Source organism: Exophiala xenobiotica (genome assembly GCF_000835505.1).
Source record: "Exophiala xenobiotica strain CBS 118157 unplaced genomic scaffold supercont1.3, whole genome shotgun sequence".
NCBI lineage: Eukaryota > Fungi > Ascomycota > Eurotiomycetes > Chaetothyriales > Herpotrichiellaceae > Exophiala > Exophiala xenobiotica.
In genome coordinates, this window is record NW_013562492.1 from 666283 (window position 1) to 682462 (window position 16180).

The 16180-nt window shown below is 51.4% G+C and overlaps 7 protein-coding genes across 7 annotated transcripts; 3 read left to right on the forward strand and 4 right to left on the reverse strand.

Moving 5' to 3' along the window:
- PV05_04432 (eukaryotic translation initiation factor 3 subunit G) lies at window positions 1-1271 on the reverse strand. Its single transcript, XM_013460832.1, has 3 exons — window positions 1212-1271; window positions 474-1131; window positions 1-414 (listed from the first exon to the last, which is right to left on the reverse strand). The coding sequence occupies exons 1-3, from the start codon at window positions 1226-1228 to the stop codon at window positions 190-192; spliced, it is 900 nt and encodes a 299-aa protein (XP_013316286.1). The 5' UTR covers window positions 1229-1271; the 3' UTR covers window positions 1-189.
- Window positions 1272-1727: 456 nt separating this feature from the next.
- Window positions 1728-3405, reverse strand: PV05_04433 (uncharacterized protein; the record flags this gene model as incomplete). The annotated part of the gene is made up of 3 exons (XM_013460833.1): window positions 1728-2257; window positions 2305-3023; window positions 3071-3405. The coding sequence occupies 3 exons, from the start codon at window positions 3403-3405 to the stop codon at window positions 1728-1730; spliced, it is 1584 nt and encodes a 527-aa protein (XP_013316287.1).
- Window positions 3406-3729: 324 nt separating this feature from the next.
- PV05_04434 (uncharacterized protein) lies at window positions 3730-6009 on the forward strand (the record flags this gene model as incomplete). The annotated part of the gene is made up of 5 exons (XM_013460834.1): window positions 3730-3840; window positions 3893-5103; window positions 5150-5210; window positions 5258-5405; window positions 5455-6009. The coding sequence occupies 5 exons, from the start codon at window positions 3730-3732 to the stop codon at window positions 5652-5654; spliced, it is 1731 nt and encodes a 576-aa protein (XP_013316288.1). The 3' UTR covers window positions 5655-6009.
- Window positions 6010-6091: 82 nt separating this feature from the next.
- Window positions 6092-7912, reverse strand: PV05_04435 (uncharacterized protein). The gene is made up of 7 exons (XM_013460835.1): window positions 7499-7912; window positions 7320-7447; window positions 7199-7269; window positions 7072-7139; window positions 6916-7008; window positions 6491-6862; window positions 6092-6439 (listed from the first exon to the last, which is right to left on the reverse strand). The coding sequence occupies exons 1-7, from the start codon at window positions 7643-7645 to the stop codon at window positions 6239-6241; spliced, it is 1080 nt and encodes a 359-aa protein (XP_013316289.1). The 5' UTR covers window positions 7646-7912; the 3' UTR covers window positions 6092-6238.
- A 1290-nt stretch (window positions 7913-9202) lies between these two features.
- Window positions 9203-10957, forward strand: PV05_04436 (dihydropteroate synthase; the record flags this gene model as incomplete). The annotated part of the gene is made up of 2 exons (XM_013460836.1): window positions 9203-9888; window positions 9955-10957. The coding sequence occupies 2 exons, from the start codon at window positions 9203-9205 to the stop codon at window positions 10955-10957; spliced, it is 1689 nt and encodes a 562-aa protein (XP_013316290.1).
- A 285-nt stretch (window positions 10958-11242) lies between these two features.
- PV05_04437 (uncharacterized protein) lies at window positions 11243-12836 on the forward strand (the record flags this gene model as incomplete). Its single annotated transcript, XM_013460837.1, has 3 exons — window positions 11243-11476; window positions 11550-11786; window positions 11832-12836. The coding sequence occupies 3 exons, from the start codon at window positions 11243-11245 to the stop codon at window positions 12834-12836; spliced, it is 1476 nt and encodes a 491-aa protein (XP_013316291.1).
- Window positions 12837-12880: 44 nt separating this feature from the next.
- PV05_04438 (uncharacterized protein) lies at window positions 12881-15775 on the reverse strand. Its single transcript, XM_013460838.1, has one exon. The coding sequence runs from the start codon at window positions 15207-15209 to the stop codon at window positions 13116-13118; it is 2094 nt and encodes a 697-aa protein (XP_013316292.1). The 5' UTR covers window positions 15210-15775; the 3' UTR covers window positions 12881-13115.
- Window positions 15776-16180: the final 405 nt, after the last annotated feature.

The window sequence follows — 16180 nt, forward strand, 5'->3', positions numbered from 1 at the left end:
TTGTTGGGTTCAAATATGTTCTAATCCCCTGATAGCACGATTCATGTCTTGTTGAATGCCCTAAAACTTATTCGAGCCACACATCACTTTTCTTTTGATTCATACAATTGCAATTGATCATCATCCTAAACCGCAGGAGCCCGACTCCGTAGAGTGGCCCGTTGAGCTCTTTCTCATGACATGCATCCTCTAAGTTGGCTTCTTCGCAAATTCAACCCTCAAGATCAGATGTCTATAACCGAAGCCATCCATCTTCTCGCATGCTCTTGCAGCGTCTGATCGATCAACGAATGAAATAAATGCAAAGCCCTTCGCCCGACCCGTATCTCTGTCCTTCGCAAGGAACACACGCGTGACGCGGCCGAATCGCTCGAAGAGGTCGCGGAGTTCCTGCTCCTCAGCCATTTCAGAGACCTAGAGATACATTCGTTAGCATGCCTGTGGGAAGTTGCAAGGGTGGGAAGATTCCTTACATTCGTAACACGCAGCGTGGCCAGATCGTCTCTCTCGAACTTGCCGCCCATTCTCTCGCCTGCGCCCTGCGCGCCTTTTCTCATGTGAGGCGGCACGTAGCTGCTACCTCCCACGCCAAGGCCACCAGCTGCCTTGCCAGCTCCGTCCTCGTCGTCCTCCATAGGATTCGCAACGGGCGTTGCGCCATCGTCCGCGGGTGCCATGGTGTCCTTGAAGGGACATCTTGCTGTGAAATGCTCGCCTTGACAGATACGGCACTTCACCTTCTTGTCTCTGAGTTGTTCCTTCAAACTCTTCTCTTCGGCCTTGCCACCGCCGGCTTTGGCCTCTTCGGCCTGCACGTTCTTCCAGTCTCTGCTCGGCCGGAAAACAATGTTCTCGCCGACGGAAGTTGTGTCTGGCTGCGGGCCTTTCGGCTTACCCTTCTCCAGACCGAATTTTGACCATTCTCTGCGCTCTGCGACGACCGGGTTCACTCGCTCTTTGTGGACTGTCGTGCGGGTTTTGCGGGTTACTTTGATTTTGCGACCTTGGTCGTCGAGACGGTATGAAACAGTCGTCTTCGTGCCATCTTTGTTCACTGTGGTGACTGGTGGAGGGAGTGCGGATGGGTCAATCTGTTCTGACTCGGAGACATCGTCGGCCCAGTCGGGTCGGCTGTGCATCAAGAAAAGTGGTTAGCGAAAGATTGAACACCATATGAGACCGCGATAAGCGTGGGTGCGCCGGGGACCTACCTTGCGGTTTTAGACATGGTGGAATCTGAGTTGTTGCGATGTCGAAGTGCGAGTTCTATTAGAAATCAGGCTCTTGTAAAATCGAAAAGATGGCCACACATTGCGGCGATGTCTGGTGGCCCGAAAAGGTTAGGTATCTGCCAAGACTACATGGATGTCTGACTGAGCATGGGAGATTAGTAGCATGACATCCGACGCCTAAAATGTGCTAAAAGTGGTTCTGGGAACGCTTTCGGTGGTTGTCTGACTTGATGAATTTACTCGGACGCCTAGGTACCAGGTAGTACTAGCGTGTAGATCTTGGTCTCGATTTCCTTTCGAGCATGTTTCATCGACCCTTCCATCTAACAAACTCGGTTCAGTGTGAGTCCATGATACATCAGTGCCCAATGCTCAGCTCATCAAGTCGTGGCGACTCTCCCTGAATGATCCGAGCGTTGCACCCTGCTGCCGCTCTCTGTCATCGATTCCCGTCCGGACTGAGGTACTCAGCCGTAGCTTGATTCCCTTTGACCTTCAGCCACAGTCTTTGCGCTTCCCACCTCGGGGAACAGCGCGGTCGAAGGCGACGACGATTGTGGCCTTGCAGAGCTGGGCTCTGGCCTTACTGTCGGATGCCTTGCGAACAAATGCTGGATATACAACGCAAACCATCTCTCCAACTCTGCCATCCGATGCTGCGATAGGCGTGCTGGCCTGTCTGAGCTTCGTACCTGTGGCGCCATCGATGATGTCGTACTCCTCGAGGTTCCGCTCATACATGACTCGTTGTTCTAGCGCCTCATTGTACGAGAATGGAAACACTGTCTCATATTCGTTGGTGCAAAGCCGGATCTTGTCTGCTAGCAGCGCCGCATCGGTGACGAAATCAATACACGCTTCTCGGACTGCCCTACTTCCAGCAGTGTCCCGGTTTAGAATCGCCATGGTGTCGAGAAGCGCGATGGAAAACTTATGAAGATAATCTTCGCGACTTGCTCGCACGTTGCCGAGGCTTTCCAGCGCACGGTACATGTCAACCCTCCATGCTTGACATACCTCCTCGTCTACACTCCAGTCAGCAAAATCTCTGGGTCAACCGGACGATTCGTACCTTTGGCTGGTTGCAGTCGGTTCATCGCCTTAGTCAGATCGGACAGTAGGCGCTGACGGTCCGGATCCAAGCCAGGTATTAGAATCCTGTCCTGGAAAACGAAGTTTGCCAAAGATCGCAGAATGAATGAACCGAGCATCGAGTGGCTGACATTAGGAAATCGCCGAATAGCAACCAGCTCGTTGTCTTCGAAGAAGTGGCGAAGACACAGAGCAGTGCTGCGTTCGTCGACAGACACACTCAATCTGGGTATCGCACTCTGAACATCACCAAAATTCATATCGAGCCAGTCTTCTATGGAGCTGAGCAGTCCTTTGAATGAGGTCGAAAGCTCGCCATCTGCCGGTCCCTCGAATGGTTGCAGGGCGAAGATACGCTTTTTGCAGTCATCCAGGCTAACTTCAAGAGCGTGTACCTTGTCATAAGCCTTGGTGAGATCTGCCTGTGTGTTCTGCAGGCTTGTATCTTTTTTGTGGTATTCATGATTCCACCATGTCTCAGATTCTTCGATTGAATACTGCAGCTTTGTGATCATCACATTCTGTTGCATGATGCGCGTGTGCTGCTCCAAATTGGTTTTCTTCACCCGGCGGAGTTCCTCTTCGTAAAAGGCCTGAAGGTTTTGCAGCAGAATAGCTGGGACAACCAGGTTCTCGACATCCGTCATACCTTCAAGCAAGTCATCGGAGGCTGGCTCTCCTTCCCCCTGCTCCGGACGACTTCCTTTGGGATGTTTTCTTCCAGGCTGCTTTGAAGCCGGTCTTACTGGGATGGTGGTGCTAGGTTCGTTCGAGACATCTGGCCGCGTCGATCTGGGGTCGTGGTTTGGGTAAGTCTCTGATTTTTCCAATCCATGAATGTCCCCGTCATCTTGCGCGACTTGTTTCTTGTGTTGCTGAATGCAGAGCCTCCCAGCGTGCCGAATCTTTCATGTCGAGCCGAGATTGAATCACGGCGCCCGAGATGTCTGCTGCCGGTGGCTGGAGGGCGACTTCGGCTTGATTGTCTGGGAAATTGCGGAAGCTCCTCTTGATCTGCCATCTCTGGCTGCCCCACAAGATATCCGACAACTTGGGCCACGTAGTCGAATAAAATCGACATGGTTATGAAAAGAGCAAATGTTTGAAGCCGAAGTGCAAGAAAACATCGTTTTATAAGGCAGCTGTTTGTCACTCAAACCTCACTTGGCGAGAAATTTGAAGCGAATGTGAGGCAGTCACAGCAATCTAACAAAGAGGGTCTACTGCACGCGCCCGAAATGATTTGTACTTCACTTCACCTGGTGCTTCACCTTAACTTGACTCCCTCTTTGTTGGCCGGCTCATATCATTCCATCGTCTTCATCACTCTCAGACTCTCAACCTCAACCTCCCCTATTCTGATCGGCAACAGAGCTCATCTTGCCAGGTGGACTGACCGTTCAGGATGACTTTGAAACCTTCGCCGCAGCCGTGTGGAACGATGAATCGCTCAATTGTTGTCGCTGTCGACTATGGCACTACTTTTTCGGGAGTCGCGTGGGCTCAGACTGCTAGAGTACTTCCTCAGACCTGGCTTTAAGTTTTGAACGCAGCTAACAGATGCTCAGCCAGACATTCAGACCACTATCATCCAATGGCCAGATACTGAGGGTTCACTTGAAGGCGCAACAAGTGACAAAGTTCCTACAGAACTTGCAGGTCATGGCCGCAATCGCAAATGGGGCTTCGGAATCGCAGACGACGCGAGCCGGCACCAATGGTTCAAGCTCGGGCTTGATCCAAACCAGGAATCGGACGTGATCTCCTATCTGACCTTGAATTATCCTGATCCAAAAGCTCTTCCGCCATCTTATGACAGCTCCCGAGAGGCCGTCGTGCTGACAACCGACTATCTCCAATGTCTACGCAAACATACTTCAAAAATCCTGAGATTGAGATTAGGAGATGGAGTGGTTGATACCACGCCGATTCGCTACATCATCACTGTGCCTGCCATCTGGGACGATGCCGCTAAAGCGCGAACTCAGCAATGCGCTAAGACCGCTGGCATGGGGGAGGATATTCGAGTCATCTCGGAGCCGGAAGCAGCTGTTGTGCATGCACTTGATGCCCTTGATCCACACAATCTCAAACCCGGTGATACCTTCGTGCTTTGCGATGCGGGAGGCGGCACGGTTGATCTCATATCTTATTCTGTCGTCAGTCTCGATCCGAAAGTCCAGATCCGAGAAGCTGTAGCTGGTTCTGGAGAAGCATGTGGCAGTACCTTCTTGAATCGTATTTTTCGACAATATCTCGAAAATGAATTCGGTGATAGCGAAGGCTATGGTGACGATACCTTGGAAGAAGCTCTCAAGGATTTCGAAAACAATGCCAAACGCAAGTTCACTGGCGATGGGAATGTCATCATTCGTGTCACAGGCCTAGCCGACGATCCCGCAAGAGGTGTCAAACGCGGCAAGTTGACTATCACCAACGAAAAGATGCAAGCCTTGTTCGAGCCTGTCATGAGCACCATTACCATGCTTGTCAAGAACCAGCTCAAACATACAAAGCAAGCCAAGGCGGTGATCCTTGTTGGAGGCTTCGGACAGTCACCCTATCTGCGGAAGAATATCCAAAGAGTGGTGGGAAACGTGGAAGTCTTGCAACCTGCTCACGGATGGACTGCTGTTGTTCGTGGTGCCTTGAAGCGAGCTCTCAATGAAGATGCCCCAGACACGTGCCGAATCCAGCTTGCGCTGCGTGTAGCTCGGAAAGCCTATGGAATCCGCGTCCGCCGTCCTTTCAATGCTCACTTGCATGATACCTCAAGAAAGTGCGTATTAGAGGCCTTCGGCTGAATGAGAACTGACTGTAGATAGGCATTTCGATGAATACAGTGGTCGATATCATATCACTATCATGGACTGGTTTGTCAAACAGGTCAGCTTGTTTCCGGTTGGATAGTTCATCTCTGACCACAATTACAGGGAGATGAAATCGATCAAGATATGCCGCTTACCTTGAATTATTACACGACAAAGCGTGTCTCGAGCGGACCGCTCAGCTACCATTCGACAGAGCTGTTTTCCTTCGCCCCTTCCAGTGAGGACGAGCCACCCTTGTACTCCAACAGCGGCAAGTTTCGGTGTTTGAATGTTTCTGAACCTGCGCTGACCGTTCACAGCGATGAAAAAGCTGGTACTCCTTGAAGCCAACCTGTCTCCCATCGCCAGATCCATCATTCCGATCGACAAAGGCATGGACGGACTGGATTACTACGTCCTTTCATTCCAAATCAAGGTCAAATTCTTCTCCGCTCATACCCAATACTCGTTGTGGTACAAGGGAGTAGAGTACGGCAACGTCAAGGCTGAATATGTTTGAAAGTCGTACAGAAGACGTCAAGCACAAGATTAAAGTTGGCAGGCATGAACTTGCTGCGAACCACCCTAGCCTGAAACTCACTGTGTGTGGCGGTGTCACGTTGTCCACGAGGACCGCGGATGTTGGAGACCGAAGGGAGAGATCATTGTACGTTGGAAAGGGATTCACATACTGGATAATTGCTTGTTCAAAACGTCAAGCTGCGTTGAAGTGATGCAGAAAAGGCATCTTTGAAGATCTCCGACGGCAAAAACTTGGATCCGACAGAAGCTAGAAAAGATCAATCGTAACAGGAAAGCTGCTTCTGCAATATGAGTCTCACAATCTGCTCGCCGGTGTCACGAGGAGATATGTTTTACTGATCGATCAATAGCTCTCGGGAGTAGAGCAGAAGTAGGCGCCGAGTAACTCAGGCGACGAATAGCGCATGATGGCGCGAAGAAGAGAGCAGAGCTGCTAGCCAGCGGAATTGCCGAAGCAGCACCAGAACGAATTTGTAGGCTCAAGTATCGCAGTCCATCTCAATTGCACCCAGCTATATAGCTAACATGCACACCGCTATTGCCGCTCGCCAAATGACATGACTATAGCCTACTCTGCGAAACAATGAGGGAGTTGCCGGTCTGCAAGCACTTGACGGCATCGTTAACGAACTCATCCACAATCTCGCGAGCGGATTTCCTCTCATTAACCACGGCAGCCGCCTTGCCCATCAGGAAGGGGCGGGCATTTTCCATGTCCTCATCTGTCAGGTCGTCGCCCTTCTCTTCAAAGTCGTGCTCGACCTATACATTGTCAATCAGGTGGTTCATCATGGTTTCTCAGGGAATACGCACTGGAATGACGCCCTTATTAGTCAGGGTCTTGATCTCTGCCTGCCTGTTCTCCTCCCAATTGCGGATGTAGTCGTTGCTGCGGACACGCAGGGGTCGTCCAGTAAAGATGATAGTACGGACGTTGTCGTCGAATCCTGCTGTCCGGACAGCTTCCTGGTGAGCCTTGGGGGCACCGGCCTCTTCAGAGAGGACGAAACGAGTGCCGACCCACACGGCGGAGGCACCGAGCATCAAGGCGCTGGCGAGGGATTGGCCGTTGAACATACCGCCAGCAGCGACCAATTGGACTGGTTTGCCGGTGAATTTGGATGGTGGTGCTTCTGCACAGATTTTGGCGACGGCGGGAATGAGGATGCTTGTGGGGATGTCGCCCTGCATCGTTGTTAGCATCAAACTTCGATGTTGGAGGAATCTGTGATACGTACAGTATGGCCACCACCTTCGCCGCCCTGAGCGCATATGAGGTCAGCTCCAAGGTCGAGGCACTTCTTCACGTGCTTGACATGGCCGATCATGTTCTACAGCCGAGAAGGTCAGCACGTCGAGTTGCTATCAGAAATGCAGGTCGAGTCATAACACACCATGTATAGTATTCCATTTCTGTGCAGTTTGTCAACGACTTCTTTGGGAGGCACACCGACGGCAGAGACTAGAGAGTTTGTTGGTGAGTATTAAGCACGGAGAGGAGTTCGTTCGACGGCGGCTTACCGAAGAGCTTCGCCCCAGAGTCGATAATGATATCAATCAGTTCATTCAGCTTGCCCTTGGTATAGTCGTAACTTGCCACTAGTCAGTCGCCACCTTGACGCTTGTAGGGTTCTATTCTCACTTTGTCTTCCTTGCGCTGCCGCCAACCTGAGGGAGGAGCAGGTCGACACCAAAAGGAGCGTTCTTGTCATTCAGGTATCCCTTCAACTCAGCAACTTGTTCCCGCAGCATGTCTGGAGTATATCCGACCTGTTTCTCATATTAGTATTATCCGAAATCCTTCTTTTCGTCTCGTCTTACACCGCCAATCACACCAAGACCTCCAGCATTGGTAACTGCGGCGGCCAACTTAGGACCAGCGGCCACATTCATGCCCGCAAGCAGGACTGGGTGTTTGATCTTAAGTAGATCGGTGGCCGTGGTTCTGAGCTTCTGAGGAGACGACATCTTGGGTAGTCCTTTGGGATTTGATCGATCGAGGGATAGATGTTCGTGCCGCGGTTAGTAGGCAAATATTCGTGGTTGATGGGTCGCTGGAGCAGGACTCAAAAGAGTAAGCAGCCGTTAGAAGAAGACACAGGTGTAAGAAGATGGGAGAGAGAACAAAGAGCAGAAGAGAAGGGGAGAAGCAGCAAAAAGTAATCAGCGAGACTGACCGCAGAGAGACAAGGAGCGGCTGGGGCAGAGGTGGTGTGCAGAGTCGAGCAAAGTACCGAGGCAAAAGTGAAGAAAATATTCTGGCTGACGAGAGGGCTTTCTCATGTTTTCTCGCTGAAAACTGCAGAACTGTCCGCCAACCAACTCGTCAGACACTGATTCACCCCGAGACCGGCTGAGCCTCCGGTAAACATGGACGACATGGTCCAATGCCATTCAGCCCCAGATTGGCGGATCTGGGGTTGCCAACATGCGAATCCGGTTACGCGTGTATGGAAGACCCGGCATTGCGCTTTTCAACGCGAAGGTGGACCACTGCCTCAGTCCAACTGTCACAGGTAGAGAGCTTACAAAGAGACTTCTGATGGGCCGAGCAAAAAGTAAAGGCGAACTATTGATGATTGCTCTTGTGGTTGCGCGCTCCAACTGCTTGGTAATAATCCTTCGAAATGTTGGCTTTTCCGGGGTTGCGTTGATTTGCACTGAATCCAGGTCGAGATCTCGCACGAGGACCGTCCTCATGTGCTTGGAACGGACTCATGAACAGTTTATTCCCTGCAATCACCGTGCAGCTGGAGTTCTCGAGTGGAATGTCATCGCCAGACAGTCATACTGTAGCAACAATTTTTCTTCCATGAGTTTCTCACATTGGGCAGTTCTCAAATTATTCAATTGAAGCTGCTGCTGCTGATTTACCATCTGCCTTCCTGGACGCATTTGGGCGTTTGATCGAGAAGGACGAAATTATTCCCACTCATTCGGCATCCCAAGCAGTGCTTGCCCATCGCCAGCAGGGAAGCCTTTGCACTGCGAATGCCGAGCAAGCCCCCCGAGCAGGAGAGATATAACCATAAGGCCACACCCTTGACGGAGTGTGACAGCAGGAGGATTTACCGAAAGAAACGAAGACGCCGGGTTGGCAATATTTAAGGGAAGGAGAAGGCAACTGAATGCGACTGGTTCAATGTGAGTGTCAATGATATGGTCGTTGGATGATCACCACACATACTTTCACGATATACGGTCATTGCACAAAGGTTCACTCAGGTTCATGAAGTAACTGCTCAGTCTAGGTCCGCACCGTACTCACCACGTATCGTGTTAATTCAGGTACGTAGGGTACTGTAGGCCACGGTAGGGCTGCTCAAGTGCTGTATGCCAGTGTTCGGCAACGATACCCTTTTGGGATCGTCCAAGCCTGACAACGCTAAAAATTCTGTCTGGGACCCAGTGTTCCGTGTCGTCCTGGGTGTCGATATTAGTGCTAATTGACCTTTGAATAACTGTCAATGGTCAAGCCATTGCTAAACAGGTCTATCCAGTTCCTGAAATAAGCTCAGCTCCTTGATGAACGGCACGGCTCTCGTCAGCAGCACGTGCCGCGCCAAAGGACCAGTTCCTTGCATATCGACCGCGCTCCATTCGACGCATCAAAGTCCAGCTGCCTCTTTTTCATGGGCACGCGTTCGATCATACCATGACTTGCCCGTAAGGTGGCTGAGCGCCTCGACTCTACGGAGAAATTGCTACACGGATTTAGCTCGCAAATCACAAATTCTTCGCGCCGAACCTCACTCTCCTGTGAGTCAATTCAGGCGACGATTCTCAATGCCAAAAATGAATGGTTCAACCACGCCTGCAAAATCACTCGGCGAGGCAGTGATAGCGTTTGGGAGCAACATGGGTGATCGTGTTGCAAATATCGAGGCTGCTCTGACCAGAATGAAGACGCATGGTCTTAACGTTATCAAAGTTAGCTCCTTATATGAGACCAGGCCTATGTACTATGATGACCAGGATGCGTTCTTGAACGGTGTTTGCCAGGTCGAGACGTCACTTGAACCTCTGCCCTTACTGGATGTGCTGCAGAGCATTGAGAATGACCTTGGCCGGAAGAGAATCATCAACAAAGGGCCGAGAACAATTGATCTTGATATCATCCTCTACAATCAGCAACACATCAAGCATCCTCGTCTGGAGGTGCCTCATAAATTGATGCTGGAAAGAGAATTTGTGCTCCGGCCTCTTGCCGAGTGAGTCTTATATTCTTCCTTTTGCTGTGCGCACATGCGAACATTATCCCAGACTAACCTCCCCAGCATTCTTCCAAATGACCATCTTCCAGCAAGCTTTTCTCCTACCAGTACCTCTCGTACGATGCATCAGCATTTGAATGCACTTGCAGAAAAAGATAGCACCATGTCACCTGTGACTGTCCTCAACTCCCGGCTGCCCCTGATCCGGCCTCACGACCGAAGCCGCAAGACCCACGTCATGGCTATCCTTAACCTCACGCCTGACTCTTTCTCAGACGGGGGAGTGCACAGTGCTAAGGACTTGGAGACGATCAAAGCAACCGTCAGAGCTTTCATTGCCGCTGGAGTCGATATAATTGACATTGGAGGGCAAAGCACACGCCCAAATGCAGACCTTCTCAGTTGTGAAGACGAGCTCAGCCGAGTGCTCCCCATTGTCCAAGCTATCAGAGGAATGGAAGAAGCTGAAAATGTCGCCCTGAGTATTGACACTTTCCACTCTGGAGTGGCTCGTCAAGCCATTCTCGCAGGAGCGGACATCATAAACGATGTTTCTGCGGGTGTTATGGACCACCGAATGCTTCCAACGGTGGCAGAACTTGGGAAGACCATCATTTTAATGCACATGCGAGGCAATCCGCACACTATGACCAAGCTCACCGATTATCCCGAGGGTGTTGTCAAAGGTGTAGCAAAGGAGCTCAGCGAGCGCGTCAAGGCTGCCACAGTTGCGGGAATCTTACCGTGGCACATCATACTCGACCCTGGGTTGGGCTTCGCGAAGAATCAACCGCAAAACCTGGAACTCCTTCGCCGATTACAGGAGCTTCGGGAAGACACTGGAAATGCGGTCAGCCTGAAAAACTTCCCTTGGCTCGTGGGACCAAGCCGGAAGGGGTTCGTGGGCAAGATCACCGGCGTCCAAGAAGCATCGCAACGGAGCTACGGCACAGCTGCTGCAGTGACCGCGAGCGTTGAAGGTGGCGCCGAAATCGTCCGGATTCACGATGTTAGTGAGATGGTTCAGGTCACAAAGATGGCGGATGCCATTTATCGGTCGTCTTGAAGTAACGCCACGACATGCCGTCAATTCTATATGCCATCAACTGAGATGGAGGGCCCCTTTGCCAGGCAAAGGCATTTTGGATCTTGACGATGTCGGTGAAAATCTGCTTGAGATTGTGACGTCACTATATGACATTGCACATGTGAACATGAAGGTACGACTTGGGTTCAACACCATACTCCATCCGACACTTCCAGTCTGGATGGCTTTCAATGTTAGAAATTTATCATTCTTACTCACGGTAGTCGCAAGAATATCTGTACCGCTCCGCTCATCTCACGGTATATGCGGAACATCATATTCTCCAAAAGAGCAGTACCCAAAGGCCTACGATGGCGTGCGTCCACTCCTTTCATCATCACTACCGTGGCTGTCGGCATGTTCACCGACCTCTTTCTCTATGGCTTGGTCGTCCCTGTACTTCCGTTCATGCTGAAAGAGCGTGTCCATATCCCTCACGGGAAAATCCAATCATATGTCTCTGGTCTCCTGGCTGCGTATGCAGGTGCTAGTATTATTGTGAGTCTACCGTGGTTCCTGGTCACACCGTGGCAGCCGATTTACAATTGGATATCCTCTTGACGGATTTTAGTTTTCAATACCAATTGGCGTCATCGCAGACAGAACAAATGCTCGCCAACTACCATTCTTATGTGGCCTCGCCGCCCTCCTGGCTGCCACTTTCATGCTCGCTTTCGGCAAAAACATTCCCATGCTTGTCATTGCCAGACTTTTACAAGGTACAAGTGCTGCAGTCGTCTGGACAGTTGGTCTGGCAATGGTCCTTGACACCGTTGGCCCTGAGAACCTAGGAAAGGTCATCGGAACAGTGAGTCTCTCTTCCATTTCCAAGCCCTTTCGGCTGACTGCCCAGATATTCTCATTCATATCTGTTGGCGAACTCGCGGCCCCGGTTTTAGGAGGCGTCTTGTACCGCAAGACTGGTTACGCCGGGGTCTTCGGCCTTGGAGCTGCCCTGCTTGGCCTTGACTTCATCCTGCGACTCCTGGTGATTGAGAGGAAAGTCGCCGCACAGCATGACAAATCCTTCCAGATATCCAAGAACACGAGCGTCGAAGCCGAAGGCGACGAAGACGTGAATTCGACAAATTCAGATTCCGAGAGTCCCAGAGCCGGCAGCGAACAGGACCACCTGTTGCCGAAGAAAGTGAATCAGCACTACGCCATTCCCGACGGCCAAAACAGACTGATCCGCATGCTGCCGATCCTGTACTGTCTCTCCGATCCACGACTTCTCGTCGCGCTCCTGCTCGCATTCGTCCAGGCAGCCCTCCTAGCTACCTTCGACGCCACGGTCCCGACGGAAGCACAAGACCTGTTCAATTTTGACTCTTTACAGGCCGGCCTGCTTTTCATCGCGCTGGACGTCCCATTCCTCCTCCTTGGCCCGATCGCGGGGTGGTGCGTCGACAGATACGGCACGAAGCCTGCCTCGGTACTGGGGTTTGGATTCCTCGTCCCAACGCTAGTCCTACTTCGCCTTCCACCGGCACAAATCACGCCCAATGTGAAATCGAACATCATTCTATTCTGTGGCTTACTTGCCCTCAACGGCATAGGGCTCGCTGTTATCGGATCACCCAGCATTGTCGAGGCAAGCGACGTGGTGCAAAAGTACGACAAGGCCAATCCAGGCTTGTTCGGCCAGAATGGCCCCTACGCCCAGTTATATGGGTTCAACTCGCTGGTTTTCAGCGCTGGTTTGACCATAGGCCCGATTCTGAGCGGTGGACTGAAGGACGCAATAGGGTACGGGAACATGAATATTGTTGTCGCATGTATTTCAGGCGTCACGGCGATTTTATCGTTCTTCTTTGTGGGCGGGAAGCCGAAATTATTTGGCAGACGAAGGAAATAGCCAGGACGGTCTGAATCACATATCATCTCCAGCTTTCACTCTGATTGAAACTGGTCATAGCCCAAGTCTATTTGTTTACCAGGGTGTGAGCTTTCTCTCGGCATAGCCCTGCACTATCGCATGTTTTATCTACGGCGCCCTCCAAATTCAGACCGAAAGAACAGCAGGGGCAACAGCCCATGTATCTTTAACCATTTTGCTCCGACGCCCAAAGACCCAACCTATTCAACCCGAAAGTAACGTTTTTTGGTATGCTGTTGACCCATGATGTGATAGATTTCAATCAAACAAATGAAAAGTCATCAGCCCAGTAGCCTCGTATATTTCTAACGGCCACCACCAAGGAGGATCTGGTGACTCCTCCGCCGGAAAATGGTACCAGTTGTGGTCTTGGTCGCGTTGCCAATTTAGGTGCTTGGTACAGTAGTCTATCAGTGCATAACCTTGTTCCATCCTACCAGTCGTAAAAAAGAGCTCGGCAAGTTGATGAATGGTGGACCACGTTTCCTTCTTGTCGAGGCCACTTAGGAAGCCACGACAGCAAAGCACCTCTAGAAGGTTCTGTTCAGCGCTATACAGATCGTCGGTATGGCGTAGTTGGATCATCGCAAGTCTCTGTACTAATATCAGGCGCAACTTCTCCAGATCAGGTCGTTCGCCAACGAAACGATTCAGCGCGCTCTGGAGATACGCTATCGCCCAGCGAATATTCTGGGTCTTTTCCAAGGCACGGGACATGATCGTTAAGCAATTGATAGTCACGAGGTTGTGACTACCCATGACCTTCTCGCATATAGGGAGACAACGTCTCAGCAGGGTTATAGCTTCGTCGAATTGGCGGGAGTGAAGTGCATGCCATGCGTAGAAATGTGCGACGACCAGAGAATTAGGATGCCTTTCACCCCACCTGTTTCGAACCTCCGTGTAAGCGCGCGGGAGCTCCTTACCCCAATGATCCATTTGAGTATAGTCGTAGGTAGCGAAGGCAAAAGCATAGTGAAACGGCACCGCAAAAGTATAACTCTTTTGCATCTCAGGGTCGTTATCGATGATAGTACAGCTGGTGGAAATAAAGTCTTTCAACTCCGCCATCCGATTCTGTGATCCGAGGACTGAGAGCACCCAAGCGAGGCAAGGGTATAGCTGATTGTTGTCTTCCCGGAGGCTCTGCCGCAAGATGTGCATGGACTGGCGTTTGTTCAGTTCCAGCGTGGTCGGATCCGCGCTGACTCCGGAACATTGCCAATAGTAAGGCGCGGCCCATCTGCAGGCGTTCATTATGTGAAAGTCCTTGTTGTCCTTCCTCCACCTCCAAGGCCCACCTATGTCGACATGGCCATTTCCTTCTTCGCTATCGTTCGTGTCAAGAACTTGGGAGAGGTCAAAATCGCGCATAGGCTCTTCCTCGCACACAGACGCTGATGGCGACGAGAGCTTTGGTTTCCGAACCAAGGCAGCATAGAGAGATCTTGGCCTAGGATGATAGACACTTTCAAGTGGCGCAACTTGACCAGGGTCGGTTGATAGCTCAGTGCAGGAAAATTCCGCAGAATCCGAAAGAGGTTCAGAGTCGTCCAGCGGTGGAGTGTAGCTGATATTTTCGCAAGTATTATGAACGGACAGGTTGCCCGTGTCCTCTGTCCCATTGGAAAGCACCGACGAAGCATGCAGCTTGTCATCGCTAAAACCCGTGCATGGAGTGTTAACACGGGACGGAGAATACATGTGAGTGGAAATGATGCTGGGAGAGCTGCAGTATGTGGGAGATGGGGCAATTGGTTCGGGGACCTGGCAGGCCCAGCTGTTTTCGTCAAATGAGAGTCCCCAACCATCAACCGAAGAACGACGAGTTCCAGAAGAACAATCCCCCCAGTAGCAGTAAGGGTCATTTCCCTCGTGGCAGACACAAGGTTGGAAGACAGGCTGTGTCCCAGTTGTCCCCCGAGTTACGCGGATGTTGGCATCCTGCAATATCCGTTGGGCCTCTTCGAGGGAAGGTGGCAAGAACCGAGCCCGCTCTTTGAGGCACTTCTTTCTGACTCTGTCGCATTCCTTCTTGATCTTTTTGAGACTGAAGAACTCCCGATCATGGCGCTTTGGTACATCGAACATGATTTCATATCCGTCAGCCGGATAAGCGTCTGCGACGACCAACATAGCCAAATAATGCTGAGATGGCGTTTTCTTGCACTCGAATTTCCATTCGCTCAGCCGATTTTTGATCTGTCTCTCGCTACAATGGAAGCTCTGCCCAAGTAGATGTGTTCGGATTTCGGCACACGTCTTGTTCTCTCTCAAGTACATCTGAGCAATGGTAACCTTCCATGACTCCCATACTTCTCTTGGATGACATGGAGCCTTCGGGCTGACCATGTCGTATGAGCGAGCCAGTGACACCGGCTATGGCCGTTTGGGGAGCTTTGGGTTGTGACAATGTCAGTAGATAATGCTATGGGCGTTGGAACGGGGTCAGAAGCGTGGTTGGTAACCATGTAGCCATTCCATTGTACTCCGGATTCGTTGGTCGGGGAGAAAGCACAGCATACATCAAGAAAACATTTTCCTCACTCCCTGATTTGCGGGGGATTATCTGGCGGCCCTGCCCAAGGCCCGGCTGTACGATCAGTAGTCGAGGCGTGCTTGAACGCTGGTAGGACCAACGTGGAAGGGAGTGGTTGGCTGGGCCCGAGAAGATGAATCGACGTCGGAGAATGGCAGGGCAGGAGCTTTGGCAACCATTACTTGGGACGCTGGTGATCTATCTGACCTGTTCGACGTCTCTGCTGATTGAACCAGAAGTGCATGCATCATGCAGCACTAGTAGGAGGGCCAGTGGCAGTTCACGATGGATGAGGGGTAAAGCAGGGGGCAAGGCACATCTTTGGAACCGAAGAGAAGATGAATTTGAGAAAGAATTGCTTGGGACATCCGGCAGGAAGGGAGGATGGAAACGTCAGGGCGTATTGTGGAGCTCGTGCCTTGCTGTCGTGTAACTTGGATGACATTGGGCAAGAATTGTCAACGGCGGGTAGACAGACGGTGAGGACAGCGGCCTGTCACGCATACGAGGTGGCTGAAGGCGGAAGCGAATCTTTGACCAAACATGGCACGCCAAAGAAACCATTGCCCGAAGTGACCGCGAAAGTGACGAGGCTGGAAAGAACTTGAAGCGAGGGTGGTGAGAAGAAAACAGAATGATCTTGCAAATATGCGGATGAAGAAAATGAGGCAGCGAGAGTCAAGGGGAGAATCAAGCGGCGATTTACAGGCTCACTACGCTCAACACCAGTAGTTCTAAGTCAGGTAGGCGGGTAGACTGGTAGGCCCAGGGAAAGGGCCTCTAG